Raw genomic sequence first — 23,616 nt, 5'->3', positions numbered from 1 at the left:
CACCATGCCCTTTGAGACTTTATAATTGGGCACAATACTCAGAGGAGTTTGTAATTCTTTGTATGACCTAACTTCTGTCTTTTCATTACTGTACTTCAAACACCCAGGCAATGTTTTCTGTAGCAGCTGCTGTGCACTAGGTAGACTTCTTGATTGCATTCTGTTGTAGAACTCATTTTTCTTTCAGCATTCTAACATACTATAAATTCTGATGTTTCATGAACAATTAATTGTCTTTGACCACTTTTAAAGTGTAAATTGTAGCATATTTTAATATTTTGTATGCTAGTCTTCTGGGTTGATTACATAAAACAAAGGCATTCTTCATTTATTAAGAAGATTTGAAAACTGATCACGAGTTAATTTTTTTAAAATGTGATTAGTGATAGACCTGTTTCATTGAGTTCCAACAGCTGTGAAATGGTACCACGTGACCTGCAGTCTCTTCCACATTCCTGATTATATCAAGTGATTTCAAGGCTTGCTGATCAGCTGATTATTCACTTCATGCACATCGAACAGATGTGGTGCCTTAAGTTTTGTGTTTTCCCATTGTTGTACACGTGGAGATTGGTTCTGTTGGTTCAGGGTTCACCTCTGCCGCCCCTTTTATCTTCCTCCAATACCTTCCAAGTTTCATCCTGATGGCTTCCTTCCAATCCGTCAGAAGGTGGATTGTAAGTTTTCTTTAATAAAAGGTCATCTGCAAACGAAAATCTTAAGGTTCACCTATTCAGCACATCCATAATAAAACACTTTTTGGGTCCCGCCGATGTCAGTTGGTTCCAGCTTAACTATAATGGCCCATCATGCACAGTCACACCTGCCGTGAAGCTCTGTCATAGCCTGGAGCAAGCTCATTGGGGCTTGAGTAATTCTGTTGATCTTGTCTGGCTTCTCAGTTTCTATACCTTCAAAGGGAATACAGTTATTTAAAAAACTGAAAAATCATTAAGTGGACTTGCCTAGGCTTCTCAGAGCTCTGCGTGGTAGCTGTGAAGTCTATGGTGTATGCTAGGTTGTCACACTGGGCATGATGTTGGTAGATCTGGAGGAGAGATGTTAGCTTTTAGGGTTGTGCAAGGTGCTTCTGAAGAACCATTTATCATGGCTAGAGGAAATGTTCAGAGCATAGTGCAGAAAGTGGTGGGATTTTGAAATATTTGTGGTTCACCTTTAAATCATACAGATAAATGGTAGCTGAGTTTAAATGCTCCTCAAGTACCTAACTCTGCTGTTTGCTTTCTTTAGGTATACATTATTCAAGTCAGCGTTGGGAGTCATCAGTGGACAGTCAAACATCGTTACAGTGACTTCCATGACTTGCATGAAAAGGTAAAGATCAGAAGACTGGTCTTGAGCTCTTGCAAAATAAATAATTTGTCAAATCTTGGTCCGTGGCACAAGCTTACTGACATCCTTTTTAAAAAAATACAAAGTAAGGGATATTTGGCCTTTGGGGTGTATTGTTAATGAAAGAGCAGATTAACTGAATTGCAAAATGAAGTTCTCACTGCACAAGCAATACAGTCTGCCTCTTCTATACTCCCTTGGATGGACCATATTGGCCAATAAGAAGGTAGTTCAACTATTAGGAGGGGCCCCGGCCATTTGGCTTGCCAGGGTGAAGAATGTTTTCATTGCTTCCCAGATCAAGCGCCCCCCCCCCCCAAAAAAAAAACTACAACCAAAAACCTAAACTCAACCACAGCTATCCAATCAGCAGAGGGGGAAAAATCCAAACAAACCTGCTTAATTAGTCCAAAGCAAAAACAAATAAAAGCAGTATGGCACCCCCTGGAAGTTAGCATCTGCCTGTCACCAAACCCTAGAACCAACCATGCAGACTCTAATCCTTACACTCTTTGCTGAGAGTGCCATATGTGATCTATTCACCAGAAGTTGGTTTCAGACCAAAGACTTGCTTCATATGGGTTACTAATGAGCAGCCATTGGATAGTAATTTCTAATACCTACCAACCTGTACTGATTTAAAACAGCAATATCAAAATATGGAATTCAAGGTCCAAACTCCAGAGAAACATTTTTCACCCCGAAATAATAAGTAAATAAAAAGATTTTGCAGTCCATTCCAAAGCATCTGGCAGTCTGGATTTGGCCCGTGGTCTGCCAGTTGACTACCCCTGATCTTGTGGAACAGTGCTGGTGGTTGTACTTGATGTTTTTGGGGAGACTGGAGAAGATTGGGTTCAAAAGTTTGCAGACACTGAGTGCCAACACAAAATATACTTATTGTTAAACTTACTGTTGTTGTTTTCATGCTCTAATATTCTATTCTTATCTCCCTCCAAAAAAAATGTCTGAAATTTATAGAAATTGAGATAAGTAGCCAAGTAACTGCAGTTTCAGAGAAATGTTACAGGAAAAAGAAAACATTCTCTTAATATCTTAAGTTGTACAATATTACATCATTCTTGCAAGATCAAGAACTACTTCAGGTAATAACTTATAATATATCTGTTTCTACAGCTTGTTTCAGAAAAGAAGATAGATAAAATCCTGCTGCCTCCAAAGAAGATTATTGGGAAAAATTCCAAAAGTCTGGTGGAGAAAAGAGAGAAGGAATTAGAAGTTTACCTGCAAACACTTCTGGTCAAGTTCCCCATTGCTGCACCCAAATTGTTGTCACACTTCTTACACTTTCATCTATATGTAAGTTGCATCCTAGCTATCTAGGTATTTATAAAGTGCCCTCTCACTGTGGTATCTTGCCCATTTGAGTCAATGAGCAGAGCAGGAGTCCAGTGAAAGTGTACGCCCTAATTTTGAGTAGCTTGGGTTTTTTTTTGACTGACTTAAACAAAATAGCTTTAAAATCACTCCCTTTTCAGGATTTGGGCAACATAAAAAGTTAGGCCATAGAATGAGCTTCTCCAATGAAATCTTTGATGCTGTCCCTACTGTCATTGAAACTCTGCTAGCAAATAATGTGGACAGGGCCTTTGACCTGAAAAATATGTTGGAGTTATACTCTGGTGCTCTGAATGAATCTGCAGTTGCATTAATTGTTAGTCTGAAATCAATATTGTTAGGTCTCAAAAGGAACATTATGTAATTGAACCCAACCCTGCTTAATGGTTAGTGGTTAGAACTATGGTTCATATTAAGACAGCTTCCAGTAGGCCAAATGAAGAAAAATGGTCTCTCTCCAGGAAAACATGCTGATGGAGTGGCCTCTAGAGAAATATCTCTACACAGCAGATAGAATATTATAGCAGAGAATGTTTGAAGTAAGAAGCAATAACTTCTTATTGTGGTTCACAGATTCAAAATGGTTCATTCATCTCTTGTGATTGGGTTTCTCCTTTTTGTAGCATGCTGTTGTGTTGTAAGGCTAAGCAGACACTATGAAGAGAAACATGCATTGGGTTTGAGCAGGAAGGAAAAGTAGTAATTGCTTTAAATGGATGGATATGTGATGGGGTGGATCATTATCGTTAAGACTATGATTATGTCATGGAGGTCATGGAATCTGTGACTTCCACTGACCTCTGAGACATTTTCTGCACTGGGGCTGGAGCTCCTAGCCAGCCCTGCCCCCACAGCTCCCAGCCCCTGGTCTGGGGAGAGACCGCCCATAGCTGCCCAGCTGTGGCGGTGTGGGACCCGGGAGCCCAGCAGTGGTGGATGCTGAATCCACCTATCCCTTTTGTCAGGGATATTTTTAGTGAAAGTCAGGGACAGGTCACAGACTTCTGTGAATTTTTGTTTATTGCCCGTGACCTGTCCATGGCTTTTACTAAAACTATCCATGACAAAAACCTAGCATTAATTATAGTTCAGTGCAGAGGTTTTGGAATTGAGTCACAAATGATCAGTTAAGTAGGTTGATTAAGCTTTAGTAGCCAAAGCAAAACCATTTCAAAACACATAATGTGATCATAAATGAGTTTACAAAGGTGGAGTAAATAGAGGTTTTGTTCCATAATATTGCTATTGATCTGCCATTTTGAGCAGAAGCACTAGTTTAAATTAAATGACAACTTTTAAAATTATTATAACTGTGCATAGTGACATGGTATAGTGTTTAAAATACAAGATTAGGAGATAGATCTGGGTTCTAGCCTGATGCTGCACAGGCTTCTTGTGTGACCCAGAGCAAGTCACTTAATCTCCCTGTACTTTAGTTCCCCTATCTATATAATGGGGATTAATACTTTGATCCATTAATGTTTTGGAAAGTATTTGATTTCAAATGGATGTACTTATGTCGTGGATGTACAAAGCATTATTGTGTAGGCAATTTAACCTATATTCTTTAAAAAAGTATTGATTTGGAAAATGGTGTATTTAGACAGACTTATAGATCTAAATTTTCAAACACACATTGTTTTTGTTTCTTTACTGTGGCTGCCCAATTTGAGATACTAGGAGGTGTGAATTTCAGAGGTGCTGTATACCTGTAACTGCTGCTGAAATTGTGCTTGCCCCACACCTCTGAAAGTCAACCTTGTGTCTGAAATTGAGCAGCTAAACTGTAACAGCATGTGTAATACTCTATTTAAATTGATTTTTGGTTTAGCATGAAAGCTAATAATTTAATTCAGAATACCTCAGGGTTCAGAGTGCTTTACAAACCCTTACTATACCTAGGATTGCGAGAATTTGATTTTTATTTTTTCATAACTTTGACATATAAGGATGTTTATTTTTACGGATTTTTTCTATTTAAATTTTCACAGTTGTGAGAAATTATGGGGGGAATGTGTAAGGGGGTCAGACAACTTAATGACAGTAGATGAGATTCAAAAAGTTTTAAAGCTTTATAGCAGTTAATACACAAATTGTAAATATCACATATCAAAATATACAAAGTAAATATCCTTCAATCAAACTCTGATAAGTTCTCAAGCAGTACTTTTCTTGCTTTGCCTGTCTGTACATTTCAATTATTATCCATGGTAGTAGTTTTTCCTCGGTTTCTATTTGTATGCTCAAATCAGCGTTTATTGACATTTACCAATAACAATCTAATCCTTCCAAGTTTAAGTATACCTAATGAGAGAGGCACTGTAGTAACATTTTACAGTTGTTCAAACTCAGGGACAGAGGTTGAGACTTGCTGATGACCATCTGGCAAGTCAGTGCTAGAGATGAAAAGAGGACTTGGAGTCTCAACCCCCAGTCCTCTGCTCTTGTGCTAGACTACTTTCCCCTTTGTTTCTGGGAATATATCCAAACCCAGCTCATTGAAACTTACTTATTGCTATGTATTTATCCACTCATCTTTATTTAAAAAATATTAGAACTGAGGTTAGCTATCTAGACATTGACCCTCATTCTGTCTTTGGATAGTACTTGTGTGTTAGCAGCCAAGTGCAGTGCTGCTTAAATTATAGCTCTTTTCCCAGTAGGCAAATCTGGTTTGATGTATGAACTCATAAAATCTTTTTGTTTGGCTGTTCTAGAATGCTTTTAAATATTTACATTAGTTAGTTACACATCAAAAAACCCTAAATATTAACTTAGCAATTCTGCTAAATAAATATACCTTCCAGCAGGCCTTTAAGAACATAGTGACTGCCTAGGAAGGAGTACTGCGGAAAGTGTCTGGGCGTCATAGTTGACCAAAAGCTAAATATGAGTCAACAGTGTAACACTGTTGCAAAAAAAGCAAACATCATTCTGGGATGTGTTAGCAGGAGTGTTGTACGGAGGACACGAGAAGTAAGTCTTCCACTCTACTCCGCATTGATAAGGTCTCAACTGGAATATTGTGTCCAGTTCTGGGCACCACATTTCAGGAAAGATGTAGACAAATTGGAGAAAGTCCAGAGAAGAGCAAGAAAAATGATTAAAGGTCTAGAAACATGACCTTTGAGAGAAAATAGAAAAAATGGGTTTGTTTTGTCTGGAAAAGAAGACTGAGGGGGACATAACAGTTTTCAAGTACGTAAAAGGTTGTTACAAGGAGGAGAGAGAAGAATTGTTGTTGTTAACCTCTAAGGGTAGGACAAGAAGCAGTGGGTTTTAATTGCAGCAAAGGAGGTTTAGGTTGGACATTAGGAAAAACTTCCTAACTGTCAGGGTGGTTAAGCACTGGAATAAATTGCCTAGGGAGGTTGTGGAATCTCCATCATTGGAGATTTTTAAGAGCTGGTTAGACAAGCACCTGTCAGGAATGGTTTAGATAATACTTAGACCTGCCCTGAGTGCAGGGGACTGGCCTAGATGACCTCTCGAGGTCCCTTCCAGTCCTATGATTCTATAACAGGGGTGAGCAGATTATGGCCCGGGGACCACATCTGGCCCTCCAGATGTTTTCAGCTGGCCCTCAAGCTCCCGCTGGGAAGTGGGGTCTGGGGCTTGCCCTGCTCAGGTGCTTCAGCCGGGGAGCAGGGTCGAGGTCTTGCCCCACTCTGCATAGCTCCCGGAAGCAGCAGCATGTCCCCCCTCCGGCTCCTAGGTGTAGGGGCAGCCAAGGGGCTCCGCACACTGCCCTCACCCAGGCACCTCCCCCGCAGCTCTCATTGTCTTGGAACCGCAGCCAATGGGAGCTGCAGGGGCGGCGCCTGCGGACAGGGCAGTGTGCAGAGCTGCCTGGCCTCACCGCTGCGTAGGAGCCAGAGGGAGTACATGCCACTGTTTCTGGGAGCTGCTTGCGGTAAGCGCTACCTGGAGCCTGCCCCCCCGATCTCCTCCTGTGCCCCAACCCCCTGCCCCAGCCCTGATCCTCCTCCAAACTCCTCAGTCCCAGCCCAGAGTACCCTCCTGTACCCCCAACTCCTCATCCGCAGCCCCACCCCAGAGCCCACACTCCCGACCGGAGCCCCTCCCACACACCAACTCCCAATTTCGTGAGCATTCATGGCCCGCCATACAGTTTCCATACCCAGGTGTGGTCCTCGGGCCAAAAAGTTTGCCCACCCCCATTCTATAACATAAGACTGGCCATGCTGAGTCAGACCAATGATCAGTCTAGCCCAGCATCCTGTCTTCCAACAGTGGCTGGTGCCAGATGCTGCAGAGGGAATGAACAGAGAACAGGGCAATTATTGAGTTATCCATCCCCCATCTTCCAGTCCCAGCTTCTGGCAGTTAAAGGTTTGGGGACACTCAGAGCATGGGTTTCTGTCTGTGAGCAGCGTGGCTCATAGGCATTGATGGATCTATCGTTCTTGAATTTATCTAATTTTTGTTTGAACCCAGTTATATTTCTGAACTTCACAATGAACAATGGGCAATGGGTTCCAAAGGTTGACTGAGCATTGTATGAAAAAGTGCTTCCTTATGTTTGTTTTAATCCTGCTGCCTATTAATTTCATTGGGTGATTCCTGGTTTGTGTGTTATGTGAGGGGGTAAATAACACTTCCTTACTCCCTGTTGCCCTTCTGTACTTTTTCCAATTGTAATGCATCTTTTTCTGAGATAGGGCAACCTGCACAGCACGCAGTATTCAAGGTGTGGGTGTACCATGGATTTATTTAGTGGTGTGATATTTTTTGTCGTCTTTTCTAATGGCCCTAACATTGTTAGCTTTATGTGACTGCCGCTGCACACTGAGCAGATGTTTTCAGAGAACTGTCCGGGAGGACTCCAAGATCTCTTTCTTGAGTGGTAACATTTAATTTAGACCCCCATCATTTTGTATGGATAATCGAGATTGTTTTCCAGTGTGCATTGCTTTGCATTTATCAAAATTGAATTTCATCTGTGATTTTGTTGCCCATATATGCAGTTTTGTAAGATCCCTTTGGAACTCTTGGCAGTCAGCTTTGAACTTAAGTATCTTGAGTAATTTTTTATAATCTGCAAACTTTGCCACCTCTCTGTTTACCCCTTTTTCTAGATCATTTATAAAGATGTTGAACAGCACTGGTCCCTGTACAGATCGTTGGTGGACCCCACCATTTACCACTCTCCATTGTGAAAACTGACCATTTATTCCTACCCTTTATTTCTTATCTTTTAACCAGTTACTGATCTATTAGAGGACCTTCCCTCTTATCCCATGACTGCTTACTTTGGTTATGAGCCTTTGGTGAGGAATGTTGTCAAAGGCTTTCTGAAAGTCTTTATGTACTATATACGCTGGATCATCCATGTCCACATGCTTGTTGACACCCTCATAGAATTCTAATAGATTGGTGAGACATGATTTCCCTTTACAACAGCTGTGTTGACTCTTCCCCAACATATTGTGTTCATCTATGGATCTGCTAATTCTGTTTTTCACAGTAGTTTCAACCAATTTGCCTGGTACTGAAGTTCGGCTTACTGGCCTATAATTTCCTTACCACAATTAGTAGTTCTGCAATTTGGTGTTTAGTATCAGAGGGATAGCCATGTTAGTCTGTATCCACAAAAACAAGGAGGAATCCGGTGGCACCTTAAAGACTAACAGATTTATTTGGGCAGAAGCTTTTGTGAGTAAAAAACCACTTCTTCAGATGCATGGAGTGAAAATTACAGATACAAGCATAAATATACTGGTACATATTTATGCTTGTATCTGTAATTTTCACTCCATGCATCTGAAGAAGTGATGTTTTACTCCCGAAAACTTATGCCCAAATAAATCTGTTAGTCTTTAAGGTGTCACCGGACTCCACATTGTTTTAATTTGCTGTTTGAGTTCCTTCAGAACTCTTGGGTGAATCCCATCTGGTCCTGGTGACTTATTGCTGTTTAATTTATCAATTAAAAGGATGTGAGAATCTCCCTCACATCCTCTACAGTGAAGACGGATTCAAAGAATTCATTTAACTTCTCTGCAAAGACCTGGTCTTCCTGGAGTGCTCCTTTAGCACTTTGGATTGTCCTGTGGCCGCACTGGCTTCCTGCTTTTGATAGACTTAAAAACAATATTTTTTTTGCTGTTGGTTTTTGCATCTTTTGCTAGTTTCTCCTCAAATTCTTTTTTGGCCTACCTTTTACACTTGACTTGTCAGAGTTTATGCTCCTTTCTGTTTTCCTCAGTAGGATTTGACTTCCAGATTTTAAAGGATATATTTTTGTCTCTGCCCACCTCTTTTACTCTTTTTAGCCATGATGGTATTTTACGGTGTTTTATAATTTGGGGTATACATTTAGTTTAAGCCTCTATTACGATGTTTTTAAAAAGTTTCCATACAGCTTCCAGGCATGTCACTTCTGTGACTGTTTCTTTTAATTTCCATTTAACTAGCTTCCTCATTTTTGTGCAGTTCCTCTTTGTGAAGTTAAATGCTACTGTGGTGGGTTTCTTTGGTATTTTCCTCCCTACAAGGATGTTAAAAGTTAATTACATTATGGTTGCTGTTACGGAGTGGTTCAGCTGTTTTCATTTCTTGGACCAAAACCTGTGTACTGCTTAAGACTAAATTAAGAATTGCCTCTACCCTTGCAGCTGTTCCAAGAAGCTGTCATTAATGGTGTCTAGAAATTTTATCTCTGCATCTCTTCTGAAGGTGTCATGTACCCAGTCAATATGGGGATAGTTGAAATCACCTTTTATTGGGTTTTCTGTTTTTGTAGCCCCTGTAATATCCCTGAGCACTTTACAGTCACCATCACCATTCTTGTGAGGCAGTTGGTAGTATATTCCTACTGCTATACTCTTATTACTCAAGCATAGAATTTGTATCCATAGAGAGAAAGTCCTATACTTCACTTTTGACACCTGAATTGTCTCCTCTGCTAAACTTACAAAATCTTGTAGCAAGGAAAAGAGGATGGGTGCTCCTGGAAGTGCAGCTGAAAACTGATCCTGTGAACAGAAGACTACTGTGGACTAGACAAACAGAAATATGATTAGAGCAGTGCTAGAGACAGAGATTTCTGTTTCCCCACCTCCCAGGTCTGCCATAGGAAGGGGGACTCTTTAGCCATGAGCTGATTGCTGTGTGGCCGTGGGCAAAGTCATTTAACTTGTTCATATCTTACAGATGGAAAAACTTACTTTCCTACATTACCAGTGAAGTGGTGAGGATTAACTGGTGTTTGTACAGCTTTGTCATCAAGTGCATATGTGCTAAGAATTACCCCTGTTGTAATTTGTTCATTTAAAACAGGAGCAAGAACAATTCTGTGCCACTGAATTATTTATTAGAATGCAGTTTTTGTAGCTTTTCACCCTAAGTTTATTTGGTTTGAACATTTTAGGCTGATACATACTCAGTGCAGTTTCAGTTCAGTTTATATTTTAGGAGCATATTTTCTAAAATACTTGCTTCAATAAATGAGCAAAGTAGTGTGTAGCTGATGGACTCTTTGTGTCTTTATCTTCTTATTATGGAGCATTAGAGCTGTCTGTGGACAAAGTAGACTTCTGGATGAGTACTGAATTAAGAATCATTTGACTTAAATGATGTGACTATTTCAAGGTTAAGATTAAACTATTGCATGAAGGTTTACTTCTGATACTGTTTTTGCAGCGCTTTCTTTGTGTCTAACAGAATCAATACAAGAATTATCTTATTACTGTTGCATTGTGTCCAAAACAGCCTCTGAATTTCCATAGCATCGTTGCTCATCGTAGGTGGGAAATATTTCATTCCCCATCTTGGTGCCTTTCATTCCCCTCCTTTATGGACTTGGGGAGGCAGAAATGTTGACATCCCTATATTGAAATTTTTTTGCCCTCATCCTCTCTTCCAAAGTTGTCTACACATATGCCTCGACTCCTGGGGCTGCATTAATGGTGATGCCAGAGCAGGACGGGGTGGCATAGCATTAATGCTGTCAAAAAGCAAATATGTTGAAGACAAGTCTAGAGGAATGAATTCAATTGCCTTTTCTATAGCTATCCCTTTCTTCACACCTGTGCAAGCCAAAGAAAGCATCTTTTCCATGTTAGTGGCATGCAGTCTAAGTCTGACATAGTAGAGGAACTCTTGAATGTTTAATAAATGAATAGCTTATTCCAAGACCTCTTTTCAAAATAGTCGTCTTGACATTTCTCAGCAGTGAGTGGTTACTAGAACTTGTATAAGGAATTGGCTTACTTTCAAGTAGTGCTAATATTTTTTGTAATATTTACTCTAGCATCTGTTACATTTAAAAGAGTAAAGACATCTAGTTAAGAATGTGCTTATTTAACTATAGTCTAATGCTGTCTGTCTTTTTCTAACTTAAGACTATTTTAATTTTCAAAATTATTTCAGGTTATTTCCTTAGTGACTTCAGTAGTATAAAAAAATCCATAAGATATAATTATGGTCTCAATACTTCATTTTTTAAGATATTTGTGAAGCTCTTCTAATATGGCAGGAAAGGGAGATTTCTGATAAATGTCAGAAGTGTTAAACATTTGAAGAATGGAAAACATTTAAATTAGTCAGTTACAGTGGTTTGTTCTTTGCAGGAAATCAATGGGATCACAGCTGCGTTGGCTGAAGAGCTCTTTCACAGAGGTACTGTAACAAATTTCCTAGAATTTAACAGAGAACAATAGTGTGCACTTGGTATGCAAATTTTCTTAAAATTATATTGTATATGAATATACATGGAGTGACGTGTCTCCAGGCAGCCAGATATAGATTTCCCTTTTGAATGTTGTGGATCACGTTTTCTTTGGCTCTCCGCTCTGTCTTGCTATCAACTCTTTGCATGCTCCATATGGACAGATGTGTTTTGGTTTGAACAATGCTGGGCCATTGGCAGTGCTTGCTTGTAAAGTTGCTCTCAACAGCAATGTGGAAATGCAGTAAATAGACACTGCCATGGGTCTGCCCTGCCCGGCTCTTGGAATGGACTTACTGAAACTTCTCCCAAACTCAGAACTCTTATATGATGAGCCCAGGGTGCCCTTGTCAGGAAACTTTTTCATAAAATCTCTTGACATGGCATATTATTCCAACACTTCCTCTTGCAACTTACACATATGTTTTTTCCACATTAATTAATAATATTTTAGCATAAGCTGAATTAAAACTTAATTTGTTCACTGTACATAAATTTGTGGCTATTTTGTACTTCTAACTTAATAGTTTAGTTAACCTCATAATTATAGTATCGTGAATGCATCCTAGTCAGGGGCAGCTCTAGACATTTAGCCGCCCCAAGCACGGCGGCATGCCGTGGGGGGCGCTCTGCCGGTCGCCAGTCCTGCGGCTCCGGTGGACCTCCCGCAGGCGTGCCTGCGGAGGGTCCGCTGGTCCCGCGGCTCCCTCCGCAGGCATGCCGGCGACCAGCAGAGCGCCCCCCGTGGCTTGCCGCCCCAAGCACGTGCTTGGCGTGCTGGGGCCTGAAGCCGCCCCTGATCCTAGTCAGCTTGTTAAAAGGCATTCTTTCCTGAGACTTGGAGACTGAATGCCTTTTCCATTAGTGTAGTGAGTTACCTTATGCTCTTGCTGCTGATAGAGCTGGTCAGTATTGCAGCAGTAGGGAACTTATGAAATTGTAAAACCGTTTCAAAGGGAGTATTCAGAAAATTGTATAACTCTTTAAAATAATAGTTACAGGACAATATTCTATCCTGACTTGCAGTACATGCAATCTCATTAGCATCAACAGAGTTGCTCTAGGTTTACACTGATGTGCCTGTAGCAAAGCAGAACCTGGCATAGTTTGTAACTTCAGCACTTAGGATGAGATTTCCAAAGACCTCTGCAGCTGGCCTTTGTCTGCTCCTAGTGAGAATCATTGACTGAGTGCTTTTGGAAACCCCATCCATAATTTATAAAGTTTATTATGAAAACTGATGCCTGTCCTGTCCCTAATATCTTATTGCTGCCTCTGAGTGAGAGGAGAAATGCTAACAATTCCAGAGCAGTGTATTTGTAGTTTATTGGCTATAGTCAGGATAGAATTTTCAGGTGTCCATGAGGGCTGACAATCTGATGCTATTTCTTACAATATCAGAGTTGGAAGGGACCTCAAGAGGTCATCTAGTCCGGCCCCCTCCCTAAGTGGCCCCCTCCCTAAGTGGCCCCCTCCCTAAGTGGCCCCCTCAAGGATTAAACTCACAACCCTGGGTTTAGGAGGCCAATGCTCAAACCACTGAGCTATCCCTCCCCCTTTGAAAAGCAGTCCAAAATAAGAGTTCTAGAGTGAGAAGGGATTGAAGAAATGTTGATGGAATTCTAAATATTTTCTATAATTCCCCATTGTATACAGCAAATGCTGCAAAGTCGGTACATATGTTTTATTAAAAGGAACTGTTCTGCAAATGGAATGGTTAGTGTTAATTGTTAGGGAATTTATCTAAGGATAGCTTGGAGAAAGTGATCTTTTAAATTAGATAAATGGGCTTCAGTATGTCTGATCCTGTTCTATTAAAGGTAATGAGGGTATGGCTTTAACTCCATTAGGAGGTTTAGGCCTGTTGTGGCTGAAGGGCATATTTTAAACATTTAAATTTTCTGATGCAAGAAGTCCATAGTTTTCTGTTCTTCAAATATTTGTTTAAAATGGCAAAACATGTGGATGTTGCTTCAGTGCTTCAGTCAGAGCTAGGGTGTAAAGGGCAACCAGTTAAATCTCCAGCATGAGGTGCCCACCACCACTGTAATTCTCCTCTCTTGCCCCTTCCCCACAGCAGTGGTGGGCATCAGCTGTTTATCTCTTTGGATGAAATCTTAAAATATTATGACTCCATGTTTGACATCACTGTACTCTTGTTTTTCAGGAGAACAATTACTAATGGCTGGAGAGGTCTTCAGCCTCAGACCATTGCAGTTATATGCTGTTACTCAACAATTGCGCCAGGGGAAACCTACGTGCGCTAATGGAGATGCCAAAACTGATCTAGGTCATATTCTGGATTTCACATGTAGACTCAAATATTTAAAGGTAGACTGTATTGATGTAAATAATGTAGACGTTGTTTCCAGCAGTATACGCTAGAACAGGGGTGGGCAAACTTTTTGGCCTCAGGGCCACATTGGGTTTCCAAAATTGTATGGAGGGCTGGTTGGGGCAGCTGTGCCTCCCTAAACAGCCAGGCGTGGCCTGGCTCCTATCCCCTATCCAAACCCCCCCTGCTTCTTGCCTGCTGACGGTCCCCCTGGGACTCTAGCCCCATCCACCCCTCCCTGTCCTCTGACTATCCCTGGACCCCCTGCCCCTGACTGCCCCCTACAGCCCCATCCAACCCCTCCTCTCATTCCTGACTGCCCCCCTGGGATCCCTGATCCCATTCAACCCCCCTGTTCCATGCCCTCTGACTGCCCCAACCCCTATCCACACCCCTGCCCCCTGACCACCACCCCAAATTCCGCTGCCTTCTATCCAGCCCCCCCTGCTCCCTTACCACACTGCTTGGAGCACAGGTGGCTGGCAGTGCTACAGCCGCACCGCCCAGAGCACCAGGACAGACAGCTGTGCCACCCAGCTGGAGCCAGCCATGCCACTGCACAGCACAGAGCACCGGGTCAGGCCGCGACTCTGCAGCTGCGCTGCCCAGCAAGAGCTCGCAGTCCCGCCACCCAGAGCATTGCATCAGTGGTGCAGTGAGCTGAGGCTGTGGGGGAGGGGGAACAGCAGGGGTGGGGCTGGGGGCTAACCTCCCAGGTCAGGACCTCAGGGGCTGGGCAGGAGGGTCCCGCGGGCCATAGTTTGCCCACCTCTACACTAGAAATTAATGGTGTGCTGTCAGTGTCACTTTTCCTTTGAAAGCATGGAAACACCAATATTAATGTTGATTAGGTGGCCCAGAATCTTCACTTTATTGTGCCTAGAAGCAACAACACATAGCAGCTGATATTTTCCTGCATGACACCGCCTCCTCAGAGCCCCACTGTAGGCCCTTTGTAAATAGGCATACAACCACGTAATCTTTCTGAGCCTTGGTTGGCCGTTGGGAACGCATATAACTCCGTGATACTATCCGTCTAATGTAGAATTTATAAAAACTCTGCCCCCCCCAACATTTTCACTTCATTATTTTATATCTGTAATTGTAAATAGTAACTGTTCTGTAGTTGAGAGTTGCAACTGAGTTTCCATTAAAAATCAATTTTAGCCCCTTGTACTCTTAACAGTAAAAGCTCATATGGCAACCTCAAAATTAGTAAGTTCAGTCTGGAACCATGACAGATTTTTCTTCTGCCAAATTTGAAGTGAATTGGAAAGGTTTTCCTCAGTTCTGATGTACAAAAATTGAGAGCTCATCAGAATTAAAAAGACTGATTTTTTTTACTCTTCATAGCAAAAAGAGAACAACTTCCCTGTCTTATCTGACTTCTGATTTAAATCTATCCAACTGAACTTACAGCTTCTGAAGTCCAGCTGTAAAGATGACCTTTCAAGAAAACTTAAAAGTTAAAGCACTCATGTTATGTTCTTGCACCCTTAATTAAATCTGAATCAATTTTTTTATCTGGGATTAGAATAGTTACAGTGTTAGGGAGCAGTGGGGGAGTCCAGTTCCTTAACAGGCAAAAATGAACAGCTGGGGAGAATATGGAAACTTCTTCAGAAGCTTTTGTGCTCTGTGGAAGCAAAGATGCATCTGCAGTTTCATTTCTATGGAGCTTTCCATTCCCCAGCCTTGCAGCTCCAATGCTATAAAATTTACACGGTCTTGGAGAGAGAAACCTGTGTTCTTTGGCCCCAGTGGTGTTTTCTGACCCTGTAAGCTCTGATCGCTTGTGCCTAGAGCATGTCAGTTCCTTAAGAGCTTGCAAACCCCAGATGAGTCCAAGCAAGATATCCTGCAGACTTCTCAAATTCAGATGTTCATGGCAAGTGTTTCCAAAACTTCTGTATTGGTACTAATATTAATTGAAGACAAGCAGATAAAACCAATTTGGAGTTTCTAGATTTGCGCTTCAGTTTGCAGATATCTAAAACTGCTCAACTTTTTCCAAGCTCTCAACTTGGAAATGCCTTGCCCTATTTGAAACTCTGGGATGGAAATATGTGTAGTTTCTGATTTTATTTCAAGAAGAGAGATTATTTTTAGTGAATGGGGGACTAGGGTGTCAATTAGTTTAGAATGGAAAACTAGTGACCATGTTAACTATGAAGTCTTTGCCACAGCTCCATGTGCTACAATGTATAAGCACAAGGTGGCAGCCTTAGGCCAAGTCTGCACTATAAACTTATATAAACCCATGAGCGATGCGGTTCTCCCAACCTATACCCAGTGTAGACAGCGCTATGTTGATGGGAGGGCATCTCCCATCACCATAGCTACCACCTCTCGCAGAGGTGGAATAACTATGCTGACAAGAGAATCTCTCCTGTGGGCATAGTAGCATCTTCACTGAAGCACTGCAGCTGCAGTGTTCTAAGTGTAGCCCTGCCTTTTAAGTTCAGCATCTTGCTTTCTGTGTGTTTGGCTTTTGCCTTTAATTTTTTTTCCTTCTTTTTTTTAAACGCTAAATTGTGTTCAAGTGTCATTAACAGTGGAATCCTTCAGCTTCTTTGGTTGTCATTTTAGAAGGTTTTCAGTAATTGTATTTATATGGTTCAATCCCTGTAATTTACAACAGACACTACAACAGATGCGTGTTGATTGGTTTTGTGTATTAATTCTGTCTTTAATCTTGATTACTAGGTAACTGGCACAGAGGGACCTTTTGGAACCAGCAACATTCAGGAGCACCTCTTGCCTTTTGATTTGTCAATATTTAAATCTCTTCATCAGATAGAGGTATGGTGGAGATACTGTTTGCTCAGTAACTTTCTAATGGCTATTCAAAAGCATAGTCTAGCAATACCAATATTGCCGTGTATCACTTAGTATTGGTGAGCTATCATTTACTTTGGCTTGGCACTAGAAGTAATTACAATGTCTTATATTTATTACTAATAAGTGAGACAAATGCCACTTTCTCTAGTCTGGAAAAAATGGATTCCAGACTAGATATTTAGAACAGCTGATTTTGTACTTCCCCCTAAAAAGCAAGATTCCTAATATAATTACAGCAGAACTTTGTTTTAGATATAAAAATCAAAACCAAAGTAGTGGTGATTTTTCTGCTTCTTAGAAAAAATCTAATAACAAAGTTTTAGCAAGGTCTCGTTACTAAAACATCTTTACTTGTTGAAATACCAAATATTTACAAATATACCATGAAATAAATGTTTTCCCGCAGAGCACTTTGTGGTGCAGTACTTTTGTTTGTTAGCTTACTTGTTAATTGTTAAAATTTATTTATTTACAATTGGTCTAACATTCATTAGTGGAACTTAGCAAGTTTCTGAGAGAACTTCAGTCATTCTTTTAATGTATTACGTCGTAGCTTGCTTACCAGACTGAATATTTACATATGGAGACCTGCCAATGTCTGTACCTTGTTATGAAATGTAAAGCAATAGTGAACTTCCATTTTGGGAGTACAGTAAATGTTAAGAATGAGGACTCTGGTGTTCTAATGGCAAATGCATCAAAGAAGGCATTGGATCAGCTAGAAGAACTCCAATCAATCAATATAGATTCATAGATTCCAAGGCCAGAAGGGATCACTGTGATCATATAGTTTGGCTTCCCGTATGACGCCCATAGAACTCACCCAAAATAATTCCTAGAACCTATCTTTTAGAACAACAGCCAATCTTGATTTAAAAATTGTCAGTGATGGAGAATCCACCACAACTCTGTGTAAATTGTTCCAGTGGTTGATCAATCTAACCATTAAAAATTTGCACCTTATTTGCACTCTGACTTTGTCTAGCTTCAGCATTAAAGAGCCCATTATAAAATGTTTGTTTCCCATATAGGTACTTATGAACTGTAATCACGTCACCCCTTAACCTTCTCTTTGTTCAACTTAATAGATTGAGCTCCTTGAGTTTGTCACGGTAAGGCAGGTTTTGTAATTCTTGAATCATTCTTGTGGCTCTTTTCTGAACTCTCTCCAATTTAACAACATACTTCCTGAATTGTGGGTGCCAGAACTGGACACACTATTCCAACAGCCGTCACAGGAGTCCCAAATACAGAGGTAAAATAACCTCTCTACTCCTACTCGATATTCCCCTGTTTATGTATCCCAGGGTCATGTATCTTTTGGCCACACCATTACGCTAGGAGGTCTTGTTCAGCTGATTATCCACAGCAACCCCCAAATCTTTTTCAGTCATTGCTTCCCAGGGTAGAGTCCCCCATCATGTAAGTATGGCCTATGTTCTTTGTTCTCAAATGTATTCATTTACATTTAGCTGTATTAAAACACACATTGTTTGCTGGTACTTAGTTTCAGAGCAGTTTGGATCACCTGGTAATCAGTGACCGGTCCTCTTTATTTGCTGCTCCATCACTTAATTAGTGATTATTTTGTTTTCTTCCAGGTCATTAATAAAAAACATTAAACAGATTAGGGCCAAGAACCGATCCTTGAAGGACCCTACTGGAAACACATCCCTTGATGAGTCTCCATTTACAGTTACATTTTGATACCTATCAGTTAGCTAGCTGGTAATCCATTTACAGTGTGCCATGTTCCTTTTATAGAGACAAGGTGGGGAGTAAGAGAAGAACTCTGTGTAAGCTTGAAAACTTGTTGCTTTCACCAACAGAAATTGGTCCAATAAAAGATGTTATATCTCCCATCTTGTCTCTTTGTATCCTGGGACCAACATGGCTACAACAGTACTTTAGACAACAGTGCTAAGTTTCTATCATTCTTATTTCTTAATCAAAATGTCATGTAGTAGCAAGTCAAATGCCTTACAGAAGTCTGCATATATTACATCAACACTATTACTTTTCTCAACCAAATTTATAATCTCATAAAAAATCAAGTTACCATATATACTCATTCATAAGCCGTATATTTTTGGTAAAAAAGTGACGCATCAAAGAGCGGGGTTGGCTTATAAACGGGTCTTCAACATTTGATTATTTTAAACTCTATGGAATGATTGAATTGAATATCTAATACATTGTTCTTTTGTTTACCTGAAGCGTCTGCAGGCATGGAGCCCCTCAGCTCCCTGTGGCCACGGTTCGCCATTACCAGCCAATGTGAGCTGTGGGAAGTGGAGGCTGACGGCTCGCAACCCTCCATGTAATAACCTCACGACCCCCAGTTTCAGAACCCCTGTTTTATATTATCTTTTTATTTTTTGCGATTGCCTTCACTTCCACTCTAAATCAGATTGTTTTTTTAACCAGTACAGTCGTCTTCCTCAATTGTGGCTTTTTGGACATCTAGTAAGGTGTTCTTAAATGATTCCCAATTATCATTCACATTTTTCTGATTAAATTCTTCCTAATAGCTGTTTGGCTCATAATTGTTTTCAGGTTCGTGAAATTGGCCCTACTAAAGCAGCAAGTATGTATATTACTGGTCTGGGCTTTATTCTGTTTGCACATTATAAATGCAATCAAGTCTTGATCACTTGTACCTAAGCTAGCATTCATTTTTAGGTCTGTGATCAGTTCCTTTATTAGACAGGATCTAATAAAGAATTCCCCAGTGTTCACTGCAATGCTTTTTGAGTTAGGAAAGTATCTGCAATGTTTACAAAATTGCAAGGATGTTTTAGTCCTGGCAGCATGAGACCTCTAGCATATGTCACTGAAATTGAAGTCCCCCATGATCATGCACCTTCTCTTTCTACACTATGTAGATAGATGCATAAGGAGATGGTCATCTTGTTCCCTAAGCTGTCAATATCATTTTTTTCCGAGTTATCAGTGACTGAGAAGCAGGCAATGTCACTCCCCCTTCCCTTTTGCCTTCTCGATCCTTCCTAAATAGGTTATAACCATTGATTTTAACATTGCAATCATGCAAATTATCTCGCCAGGTTTCAATACTACCAACTAGGTTGAAATTATGCTCGTTTCATTAGTGCTGATATGAAACATCACCAATAGATCCTAGCCCACTGACTTCAGAAGCCTTAGAGTGACATCTCTTGTCTTGGCTCTGGGAAGGCAGCATACTGTCCTGTTGTCCACCTATGCCTTGCAGAATGTTCTTTAATTTTTCTGAATATTGAATCTACAACAAGGATTGTCTGTGTTCCTTGGACAATTGGAGAACTTTTCGTGGGCAAGCTTGATTTTCTTACAGTTTGGGCCAAACTGCCATCCACATGTGTATCCAATACATCCTTCCGTTCCCTTGGACCTCCAGGATCTTGAGGTATCTTCTGTAGTTTTCATGTTAAGGACCTGGTATCAATTTGAAACTTCTAACCATGTGGAATTCTTCCTGTTGTCTTCTCGCTAGTGGCCACAGCCTGCCCATCCTTATCTGTCTCCAGCTATGTAGAATGCTGCTTTGACCTCTTGCCAATGGTGGTTATGAGCCACCAGACCTCCTATGACTTCCTCTGTCTCTCTGATTCCTGGGAAGTCAGTTAGATGATCATTATGATCCCTCCTGGCCTTAAAGTCTGAGGCCAGTGTCATTTTTCCTTGGTGTTTCCCAAACCTTGCTGTCTCCTCAGCTTTGCTGATTCTCAGTAGCATCTCAACTTGTTCCTCCAATCCTAGAATCTTTTCCTCCAGCACAGTCACCAACTTGCACTTCATGCACAGGAAATCCCTTCTGTCTTCAAACACCACCACTGTTCCATCACTGGCCATCTTAATATCTCACATACTGCTGAACCTGGAAAGAAAGCTTCTCTCACTTGTCAGAAACCCTGTTAGTTGCCTCTATTGGTTGGAGCCTTACCATCTTTGCCAAGGCACTGATCAGAGTTCCAAAGCCAAGAGCCTTTCAGCCTTTAGCAAGGCATCCTGCTTACTCAGGGCCCCATGGCTCTGCTAAGCAGCCCATACACAGAGAACAGCCAGCCAAACAACCCACAGATGGACCAAATGCTCCACTCACTGGGTCCTGCTACTTTCAAGCACAGAGTCTGCAGCTACTCCCTCCAAAACTCCCCTCTTAGTGGCCTCTGTTTGTAGCATTTATTTAATAAAGATTTTTTTAATTAAAATTATCGTGGGAAGGAAATATATCTCAATATCTCTTTGAGGGGTTCTAACTAAAATGTGTTTAGTTTTTTGGATGGGGCAGATCACTTTCTAAAAAAAGAATATGGAAAAGGAAAAATAATTTAACATCAGGGGTTTTATAACTTGAATGTTCATGCAAAGTACTGGATTGACTAGCTCTGGATTGACATCCTCTTTACAATAATAATGCAACTTTTCCATCAGAGTATCAGCTCTGTCCTGGAAGGACTCCACTTCTAAGGATGACACTTACGTTTTTTTAAAATGTAGAGAATGCACAAGGATTGTTAGTATGATCAAATATCTGCTGCTGTAATTATAGTTAAACTTACTTGCAAGAGTCCTTTCCATTTGGTAAGAGTAAAGTATTATGTTTAGTTAAGCTGCCTGGGTGGCTTCAGCATGATGAGAATTTTTACTTGTGCTGAGCAACTTTGTTGAAAAAGGTTTTAGAATTTTGCTTCTTTCGGGTTGCCCCACTGATTTCATTGTCAAATTTTCTTTGTCTTGACCAACTTCCAGTGCAATAGACTGGATCAGCTCCTCCTTGGTCCTTTTGCTTATTTATATTCTTATGGAAAAGAGATTTTAGAGGAACACTGTAAATGCTCTCTCTGTTGATACAATTGAACACCTGGTATACCAGCTATCACCAGCATCTTCCTTACTTAATTATTTTGTTTGTTCCAATACTCATGTCCTTGTGACTTATTTTGTATGGCTGTATTTTCCCTTTAAACAGATAAATCACTGTGGTGCAAATCTTATTAAAGGGCTGACATCATCAAAGCACACTTTAACCACGATGAGTGTTCAGTTTTCAGCAACTTCAATGAAAGTAAGTGCAGTTTCCCAAGGCTGGCAATTGTTTAAAGCATGTCCAAAAGTATTGCAGTTGCAGGAGTGTTTATCTGAAGTCATGTCTTGCTGTGTCAAGTGTTACTATTAAAGCCATATGACTGAAGGGTCCTGTATTACCTTGAGAGGTAATGTCATTTTTATAAATTGGAAGGAAGTGTTTATTATCTGTGTACCAACTCTTCAACAGCTGTATTTACAGCCGGTATTCATGGCAACTGTAGTTATTTCTCAATAATCCTAGTGTTCATGCAGATTCTCTGCTTGGATTGGCTAGTGCTGTCAGAACTCCCCATCCATATGCCCAAAATAAGCACAGTTCTTGCAGTTTCAACCCCGTCAGTCCAGATACGAAATTCTATTACATTTAATCTGAATGTGTTATTTTATCCTTACTGAACTGTTGCAAGACTTGTTTTGAGAACTATTAGTTTTCCCTGAAGGCATAGTTGTAGTGCTTTAATAATGTTCTTTAATGTCTGTCTTAACAGGAAATTCTAGTGCCTGAGGCCTCTGAATTTGACCAATGGGTTCCAGAGGGTGCCCTTTCAAGTTTTCCTGTGATAGCGGTTATCCCAACTTGGAAGACTTTAACAACTTTAGATATGAGTCACAATTGCATATCTCAGATTGATGATTCAGTGGTAAGACCTCATGGAGTTTAGTCTTCAAGACATTTTCTTGTTTGGAAAAAATGCACACCGAGCATGCTGTGGAACAATCTAGGTAGCCAGCAGGGCTTTAAATTTACATCAGAAACTTCCATTTGTCTAGAGGAGTTCCATTTGCACTCATATTTTGCTTTTAATTTAAATTATACATTGACAATCTAAATCACAGAAAAAGCAATATTTTTGGAAGCAACTTAAGCAGGTTTGTTTAATTTCAGTAGTTTCTGCCCTCAGGCAAAGCAAGGGCAGGGGTAAATGCAGTGTCTGTATGCAGCATTTTGTGTATATGATTAGTTGAATGCTGTACATCTTCTGAAACTTTTATGCTTCAAACCAGTTTTATTCTTAACCCAATTATATAAAACAAAATCCCGTTCAGGGATAGAATTTACTGTATGTTACAGACCTTATTGGTGTTTAAAGGCAGCCTTGAACCCCACCAGTTAGAGTAACACAGTTGACAATGACTCACTATGAAAAGTCTTCCAAACATGAAAACCACATCCTTAGTATTCAGTCAAGACATTGCTTCCTTTGTTTTCCTTTCCATGCTGCTTCTGCAGTTCCCAAATTAAAGATAATTAAGTAAACTATGGGTTTTTTATAGCTGTCACCGCTATGTCGTCTGTGTGCCTCACAAACACTAACACCTTTTTCCTCGCAACCCATGTGTGAGACAGGGAAGTAGTTATCCTCATAACTCAGATGGATAACTGGAACACAGAGTAAGTGATTTGTCCAAGGTCATGAAGTCTGTGACATAGGCAGAAAAGAATCTGGATATCCTGGATCCAAGTCCAGGACCTTAACCACAATGCATTTCTTCCTCCCTTCAGTGTTAGCAAAGACGGATCTTTAGGGAGATCAAAACCAAAAGAAGGATATAATGCAGGCAGTATAACACCAAGACTCTGAATGAGAATCAGTAATATAGACTTTAATTCTGCAGTATGAATAAGTTTGAAGGCAAGGGTCTAAATGGAATCTAGAGTTTATTGTGGCCTATAAATGTTTCCTTGAGGTATTAAGTTGGTGCATGAATTGTAGACATAATCAGATTCATAGAATATTAGGGCTGGAGGAGACCTCAGGAGGTCATCTAGTCCAGTCCCCTGCTCAAAGCAGGATCAACCCCAACTAAATCATCCCAGCCAAGGCTTTGTCAAGCCAGGCCTTAAAAACCTCTAAGGATGGAGATTCCACCACCTCCCTAGGTAACCCATTTCAGTGCTTCACCACTCTCCTAGTGAAATAGTGTTTCCTAATATCCAACCTAG

General features: G+C 40.6%; 1 protein-coding gene across 3 annotated transcripts in view; it reads left to right on the top strand.

The window, feature by feature from the left end:
• Positions 1-23,616, top strand: part of NISCH (nischarin) — a 95,130-nt gene that overhangs the window by 46,244 nt on the left and 25,270 nt on the right. For all 3 annotated transcript variants that reach the window (XM_045023356.1, XM_045023357.1, XM_045023358.1), the window contains 7 exons: positions 1,252-1,335; positions 2,491-2,673; positions 11,307-11,355; positions 13,572-13,735; positions 16,446-16,541; positions 21,553-21,648; positions 22,160-22,312. In XM_045023356.1, the coding sequence (XP_044879291.1) occupies positions 1,252-1,335; positions 2,491-2,673; positions 11,307-11,355; positions 13,572-13,735; positions 16,446-16,541; positions 21,553-21,648; positions 22,160-22,312 (825 nt within the window). The remainder of the gene's footprint in view (positions 1-1,251; positions 1,336-2,490; positions 2,674-11,306; positions 11,356-13,571; positions 13,736-16,445; positions 16,542-21,552; positions 21,649-22,159; positions 22,313-23,616) is intronic.

This window comes from Mauremys mutica, chromosome 7, assembly GCF_020497125.1.
Source record: "Mauremys mutica isolate MM-2020 ecotype Southern chromosome 7, ASM2049712v1, whole genome shotgun sequence".
Taxonomy (NCBI): domain Eukaryota; kingdom Metazoa; phylum Chordata; order Testudines; family Geoemydidae; genus Mauremys; species Mauremys mutica.
The sequence above is the reverse complement of the archived record's forward strand: the minus strand, read 5'-3'. Positions and strand labels throughout refer to the sequence as shown.